Raw genomic sequence first — 8,066 nt, 5'->3', positions numbered from 1 at the left:
TTAGCCAGGATGGCCTCGATCTCCTGACCTTGTACAAGATCTGCCCACCTTGGCCTCCCACAGTGCTGGGATTACAGGCGTGAGCCACCGCTCCTGCCTGGGCAAGTCTTCTCTCATTTAACCATCATTACAGCTCTATGCCGTAGTACGGTTATCCCCACATTACTTACAAGGAAACTGACGTTAAGTAATTTGCTCAAGGTCACCCAGCTCATGAGTTGGGGAGACAGAATTCAAACCAGGGCAGCTAAATAAATGCTCCCAGGATAGAGACTAGATACATCCAATTATGCCAATTATGTAAACAAGTAGAGAACTCTTACAAATGAGTTTTTATAACCCCAACTGGACAAAATATGACCAATTTATAGTCATATGCCACATAAAGACATTTTGGTCAACAACCAACTGCATATATGATGGTTGTCCCATAAGATTATAATACCATATTTTTACTACACCATTTCCATGTTTAGATATGTTTAAGTTAATACAAATACTTACCATTGTGTTCCACTGTGTTCCAACTGCCTGCAGTGTTCAGTACAGTACCATGCTATACAGGTTTGTAGTCTAGGAGCAATTAGCTATACCATGTAGCTTAAGTGTGTGGTAGGCTGTACCACCTAGGTTTGTGTAAGTACATACTACGATGTTGACCCAACAATCAAATCACCTAATGACCTATTTCTCAGACGGTATCCCCCCGATGCACGACTGTACTTACAACGAGATTCAGAATTAGCATTGAGGGGAAAAATTATTTTGCTTGCTTTTTGGTTGTTTTTTTTGGTTGTTTTTTGTTTCTTTCTTCGGGAAAAAAAAAAAAACTTAGGGATAATGGTATTAAGGATACACAAGAAGCTAAAAAGTTTTGGTGCTCATAAAGAAATTAAAATGAATTCTACATTCCTGAGAAAAAGTTCGATATCGTCCATCCAGCCTGGATTTGTTCAAGGAAGTTAAGGTTCTATGATGCTCACGTGTGTACTCTGTGCAGATGTGTGGTAGGAGAGTAGTGTTTGAGTGTCTGTTTTACAATGTGTAGATGTGTGGTAGCAGAGCAGTCTTTGTGTGTCTGTTTTACAACAGCAATTACGATTAAAATTCCTACAAGAAAAATTATTTCTTTATCATGAGTACAGTCCATGGCCCCTTTTCCCATTGAAATGTTTGTTTTGACAATGGAGATTTTTATACCATGAGATTTCCTAAGAACACAGGTATCCAATTATAGCGGAATGTTGTACGTTAAAACATTTAGATAAACACTTAATCTTCTGGGATTACATGTCGTTTTTGTTTTCTTTTTCATACTTTTCTATATTTTCCAATTTTATAAATGCTATGCTTTAAAAACATTCTAAAATAGAGATCTAGACCTGTTAACAAGACATTAAACTGCAGGGCAGGAAGGGCCACTGGAGGTAATTATTTAGTCCAATCCCCTCAATTTACAGATGAGGAAACAGACTGAAAGGCTAAGTGATCTGGTCAATGACAAAGCCAGACACTTTTGTCCCTTGGTCCTATGCACTTTCCCTATACCACCATCACGTCTCACACCTCCACACATGGGCTCTAAGTATGTAACACTAGCTTAACAGAGCCTTTCGGAGTTTGGCCTTTCTCTCCCTTTGCACAGTGTAGATGTTCTGGTCACCACGTCTGTAACTGTAGTGTCTTCTACATGATATCTGAAGCAATTTATCACCACATGAGAACACAGTACAGCTAGTTGTCTCTGCCCTGGGTGTACATGACTTAGAATCATCTGGACAGCTTAAAACCAAACCAAAAATGCATAATGCATGGGCCTCATCCTAGATCAATGAAATCATCATCTCTGCTGTGGAGTTTAGGCATGAGAATTTTTAAAAATCTCTCCGTTGATTCTAAGTGCAGCCAGGGCTGAAAACCACTGGGTCAGACATGAATGGAGAATTAAGGATAAGAAACTGACACTAAAACCCAATACCCTGTAATATGGTTTGGCTCTATGTCCCCACCCAATTTTCATCTTGTAGCTCCCATAATTCCCACGTGTGTGGGAGGGACCCGGTGGGAGATGACTGAATCATGAGGCCGGGTCTTTTCTGTGCTGTTCTCGTGGTAGTGAATGGATCTCACGAGATCTGATGGTTTTATTTTTTTTATTTTTTTGAGACACAGTCTCGCTCTTTCACCCGGGCTGGACTGCAGTGGCGCAATCTCAGCTCACTGCAACCTCCACCTGCCCGGTTCAAGTGATTCTCCTGCCTCAGTCTCCTGAGTAGCTGGCATTACTGGCGGGTGCCACCAAGCCCGGGTAATTTTTTTGTATTTTTAGGAGAGATGGGGTTTCACCATATTGGCCAGGCTGGTCTCAAACTCCTGACCTAATGTGATCTGCCCACCTGAGCCTCCCAAAGTGCTGTGATTACAGGTGTAAGCCACTGCACCTGGCCAGAGATCTGATGGTTTTAAAAACAGGATTTTCTCTGCACAAGCTCTCTCTTTGGCTGCCGCCATCCACATAAGATGTGACTTACTCCTCCTTGCCTTCCACCAGGGTTGTGAGGCCTCCCTAGCCATGTGGAACTGTAAGTCCAATTAAACCTCTTTTTTTGTAAATTGCCCAGTCTCGGGTATGTCTTTATCAGCAGCATGAAATCGAACTAATACACCCTGGGTCACTTTCTAGCAACTAAAAGGGAAATAAAAACAAAGCATTTGGAGAGGCACAACTTTTTGTGAAGTACAAATCTTTGTAAAGATTCCATGCTTTTTGCCTCTGTTCACTGTCCTTTGTCATAATTATTGCCTCCAAAATGGTTCCCTGTGAGCTATCACATTCCCACTGAAGTTACCTTTCTAAACTAGAGATCTAATCATAATCATAATAATTTTTATTGCCTCCCTAATGTCTACAGAGCAAAGTCAAATCTACTATAACACAGGCCTCTCCCCAGTATGGCCCCACCAACCTCTTCAGCGTCCTGCTTCTCCCTCTCAGGCACCATCCACTGCAGTCACACGAACACTCCTTCACAGCGTTGTTCACTCATTCAGATGATACTCACATGGCTAATCTCTCATAAGCACTTCACATTGTTATCTCATTTAATCCTCACAACTGCCCTATGATGGAGAGAGGTACTACTTATTTTCCCCAACTTAAAGAAGAGGATACAGGCCGGGTGCGGTGGCTCACGCCTGTAATCCCAGTACTTTGGGAGGCCAAGGCAGGCAGATCACAAGGTCAGGAGATCAAGATCACCCTGGCTAATACGGTGAAACCCCATCTCTACTAAAAATACAAAAAAATTAGCCGGGCATGGTGGCGGGCGCCTGTAGTCCCAGCTACTCAGGAGGCTGAGGCAGAAGAATGGCGTGAACCCGGGAGGCGGAGTTTGCAGTGAGCCGAGATCGCGCCACCGCACTCCAGCCTGGGTGACAGAGCGAAACTCTGTCTCAAAAAAAAAAGAAGAGGATACTGAAGCACAAGAAGATGAATTTGTCCAAAGTGACACTCTATATGAAAGCAGGCTTCACACCCAGATCACCTAGTCTGGTTCCCAGGTCTGTGTTCATAACTACCACACTTTACTCATCACCCATCCCATTGCAGGCACTGTGCTAGGCAACTGAGCCTTCCAGGAGCTAGCAATCAAGTACCAAAGAGACGGCAGGAAGTAAGCCTGCGCAGTTCAATATGAGAAGGTTTACCACGTAGGCATGTGGAAGGTGCCATCAAGCCTCTCATCAGAGGGGCACCCCACCCAGTACCACAGAGAGGTGGGACATGGTGGTCACTGAAGATCACCTATGCTGATGCCTGGGGTTAGCCAGAAGAAAGAGAAGGGTGCAGGGCTAGGAAGAATGTTTCAAGCAGGAGGAATGGGATAAGCAAAGGACAGGAGGCAAGAGAGTGAACTGTTATGGTGAACAGCATTGCTGCCGTACAAGTGCACAAAAGGTTCACTGACCTGCTGCTGACGGGCACCAATGCCCTCGGGGTAGAGATGCCTGTGCGAGTGCAGATAGCCGATGGCCATTCGGAGGTTCTTCACAGTAATCACAGAGCCATAGGCCAGGTCTGGGAGGAAGGGAGACAGCAGAGGGGTGAGCTGCCACAGTGCTAGAGGCTGCCCCTGCCTGCGAGGAGCCTCGGAAGCCACAGGGCTCACTAACCCTCTGCGAGACTCCCCTGGGCCCCGGACTGAAGCCCAGCTGCCTTCTCACTCCCACAGAGCCGACTCAAGACAGAGTTCACCACAGGGCCCACTTACTCCCCTCCCTCCTGAGGACTTCAGAAGCAGCTGGTGTTAACACTGTCATTATCAAAGCACCATGTGTAACAGCAAAAGATGAAAAACAACTTGTCCTTCTCAAGGTCTCTACATGGATTCAATGGAATAAAGAAGGAAGAAGCATTTTCTGTCTTTGCCTGGAACATTCTCCAAGATACAACATTTTGACAAACCGTTTTTTTCACTCTATATTCTTTTGTGCCTTTTCAATCTAGTACCATATGGTTCAATGGTGTTTTGTTTTACTCTGAATTAAAAAACAAAAAACACAGAAAACCACTTCCCAAGAGCATCCCCTCCTCCTATAGGTCCTGAGTTATTGAGAAGCCTCTTTTCCTTAATACTGCCCCTCTTCCAATCCGCTGGAATGACCCGCTCCTGTTTTTCTTGGTTCATTCAGTGGACTAGAAGAATGTATTGATTACACAGTGGATCCAAAGGTGGAGGAGGCCTGCCTGTGGCCATGGAAGAGCCCTGTCTACAAGGCTTCACATACTGACAAGTACAGGACGGTGGGCAAGTGCCCCACAAAGGCATGACGATGTGTCACACAGTGGGAGTGGTGGGAACTCGGAACAGGACAAATTCTCTCCCGGGGAGTAAAGAGAGGACGACTCGATCGAAGAGATGACAGCTGAGCTAGGCCTTTAAATAATGAGCAGGAATTTGCTAAACTCCACAGTTGTGTTCTTCTGAGTTCTCAGGCAGGCCAACCTCAGCAGCCCTACACACGGCTGACCACCTTTATTTCTTGAAATGCTCTCTGTTCCCGCTTCTCGACCACACGCTCCCTCAAGGGCTGCTCCTCCGCAGTCTCCTCTCCTAATTCCTCCTCCGCTTGCATTCCCCAGTGATCTGACCTCAGCCCTCTTCTTTTCCTCTTTCTACAGTTTCCTTACAAATCACAGCTACTGCTACAGCATCAATTACCCTTTTACTTGGCTGATTCCTCCTTTGAAAGCCTCAGCCCCAAAGCCCACTGGCCCCATGGCACCAATTTCCCCAAGCAGCTCACTGTCAAGCCCTCTAGTGTGGAATTCAGTATCTGCTCTTCCAACCCAACTTCTTCTCCTGCTTCCCTATTTCTCATTCTTCCCAGCCTGGGAGAGTCTGCTGTATTTGAGGCACTGTGCAAAGCCCTGGAAAGACTAAAATGAGTAAGACGCAGTCTCTGCCTCCAGGAAGCAATCACCTGCACTCAAGTCCTTAGTGGCATCTTTCTTCCTCCCTTGCTATGTCCAGATCTCCCTTACATACGCCCATCTGTCTTACCCTGTGGCTGCCCCACCATGTCCAGCTCAGGTCCCTGCAATAGCTTCCCAGAGGGCTTCTCCTGCCTGCAATCCTATCCCCTCCCCAGCCAGCCTCGACTCTCCCACCCATGTCATCTCCCTACAGCACAGCCTTCCGGGCCTCCTGGCTGCTCAAAGACCTCCACTAGGTCTCCACGGCCTGTTTAAGGAAGTCAAATACTTCATCCAGACACCTCAAACCCTCATAGTCTGGGCCCAACCTAACTTTTCACATTTATCTTCCAGTAGTTTTCTGCATATAACCTGTGCCTTGAGTTTTACTCTGTCCTCGGCTTTGATCATGTCATCCCTCCTGTCTGAGATGCCCTCTCCTCTATCTGTTGAAAGCCACACATCCTTCCAGGGCCTGACTCCAAGGCAACCCACATCACGTGCCTCTGATGCCCTCAACCACCCAGCAGCCGTGCTCCTTCACGCCTGTGAATCCCCAGAGCTGTGCTCCCTCTTTATGTACTTAACGCCTCCAGTCACACCGTGTGGAGCTCCCCTACACCAGGCTCCATCTCTGGAGGGTGAGCACACACTCCACTACCATCTGTCGTAGGCGAATGGACGCGACACTCAGAAAGCGGTGCGGGAAACTGACAACTGGCTCTGAAGGGCCTGGTGCTGTTACCAGATTCTCTCTGAGTGACCTTCCCTCAGAGCTGGCTTGGAGAGCCACAAAGGAGAAGTCATTCTTTAGGGTCACAGAGCTTGCTGCTCAGGATGTCTTCCTCTCCTCTGTCCTGATTCACTCTCGAGTATTTTTACTAGATCTAACTGGGTCTTTCTCCCACCGTGCCATCCCAGGCTAAAATAACCCAAGCCATCATATTCGTCTTTTCCAATTCAACTCCCAGGAAGCCCCTCTGCCATCTACCTTTGTAAAGGCCCAGAGACACTCACGTTCAGGGATGGAAGCATTGTGCAGGTTGTTCCCTGAAAGCCGGGCCTGGAAGGCAGAACTGAAGAAACCGTCACCAGGGCCACTGTGGGAAGAGAAAGAGCAGAACAGAGCCAAGTTAAAGGAGTGAAAATGTGATTTCCCAGGAGCGCTGGAAAAAGCTCTGCTCAGTTAGTTTAAGGGAATTAGAATCAGATCATGGGACAGAGGTGGGTGATGGAGTTGGAGAAATTGGGGTCCAAATCCCAACTCAGCCACTTACTAGCTGTGTGACCTTGGGCAAGAAACCCTGTTTAGCCTTAGTTCCTCATTTATAAACTAGAGATTTAAAGAAACCCAGAGAAGTCGCAAGTGATTGTGATTAAATGAGATAATGTACACAAAATGCAGAACACAGTTCCTAATTCTCAGTAGCTACTCATGAAGTGGGAGCTGTTGCTGCTGGTGTTATTGCTATTGTTACCCTCACTCCTACTGCACATCTTATTGTTGCCTATCCCTGCTAAGTACAGGGGACTCTGTTTAGAGATAAGGGACAATTTGGCTATAAGGAAAATAGCTTCTTCCTTCAGGTTAGGGTGCTGCCTTTCTGAGCCCTTAGCAGACCGAAAGGATAGACTATAGCGGGAAAGAAACAGGAAAAAGCCCCTGGGTCCCTCTCCTATCATTTTAACCACAGACCCAGAACATCACCCAGCCCCTCCACAGGCTTAAGGGCAAAAGGAAAACCAGAAGCAAGACGCTGCAAAGGCTCTGTCCGTACCTTTTACTCAGCACCATGAAGTGAACAGCAAAGGTGGCTGTGTAGAGAGCCAGGGGCAGCACTATGAGGCACAGGACACGAGCAGTCAGGTGTTTTCCCACAGTCACCTGCAAACAGAGGCCAGCGGGGGGTGCCAGGCACGTGAGACCTCATTATTCCTTATGCACTATGCATGCATTATATATAGATTTTAATGTGTAAGTCATAATCATAAAAAATGGCCAAGAGGGGAGGAGAATATGTGGAAACCCTAAGCCTTTCTATAACACCCACCACCCAAGCACTACACAAGATAAACATGGGCCAGCCCTCTGCTACTTCTCCAGGCTCTACACCCAAGACCCTAGCCTGTCACTGTGCCAAGGACAAGGCACTGTCTGCATCTGCAACATAGCTGCTCACCAGTCCCCTCCATGTTCCAGGGACACTGACCTCCTTGTACTTTCCCAGTGCTTCCTCTGCTGTCCCAGCCCAACCCATCACATGGCTAATGGCTCCTTATCTTCCCAGCTTCCTCCCAGAGGCCTTCCTGGATTGCCTGGGACTGGCCTAGTGCCCTTTTCTGTGCTCTCCCAGCACGCCTGGCTGACTGTAACTGCCTGCTTCCTTATTTCTCTCTCTCCATTGACCCCAGAGGATGGGGACTATATTGTATTCATCTGTGTATTCCAGCGCCTCACACACAGTGGATGGTCTTCACATATTGTCTGAATGAATGAATGAATAAGTGAATAAACTTGTTAGGAGTTGGTTGGGAGGTGATGGAGCAGCACCACAGCAGAGTGATGGCCTGGGGCCAACCTAACCTGGGT

General features: G+C 47.0%; 1 protein-coding gene across 1 annotated transcript in view; it reads right to left on the bottom strand.

Moving 5' to 3' along the window:
* POMT2 (protein-O-mannosyltransferase 2) overlaps window positions 1-8,066 on the bottom strand; it is a 47,006-nt gene that overhangs the window by 17,843 nt on the left and 21,097 nt on the right. Inside the window, exons 8-10 of the mRNA XM_011988287.1 lie at window positions 7,255-7,361; window positions 6,494-6,576; window positions 3,969-4,078 (exon numbers count right to left, since the gene is read on the bottom strand). Of these exons, the coding sequence (XP_011843677.1) occupies window positions 3,969-4,078; window positions 6,494-6,576; window positions 7,255-7,361 (300 nt within the window). The remainder of the gene's footprint in view (window positions 1-3,968; window positions 4,079-6,493; window positions 6,577-7,254; window positions 7,362-8,066) is intronic.

The sequence above is a fragment of the Mandrillus leucophaeus genome, unplaced genomic scaffold (assembly GCF_000951045.1).
Source record: "Mandrillus leucophaeus isolate KB7577 unplaced genomic scaffold, Mleu.le_1.0 Scaffold326, whole genome shotgun sequence".
NCBI classification, from domain to species: Eukaryota; Metazoa; Chordata; class Mammalia; order Primates; family Cercopithecidae; genus Mandrillus; species Mandrillus leucophaeus.
The sequence above is the reverse complement of the archived record's forward strand: the minus strand, read 5'-3'. Positions and strand labels throughout refer to the sequence as shown.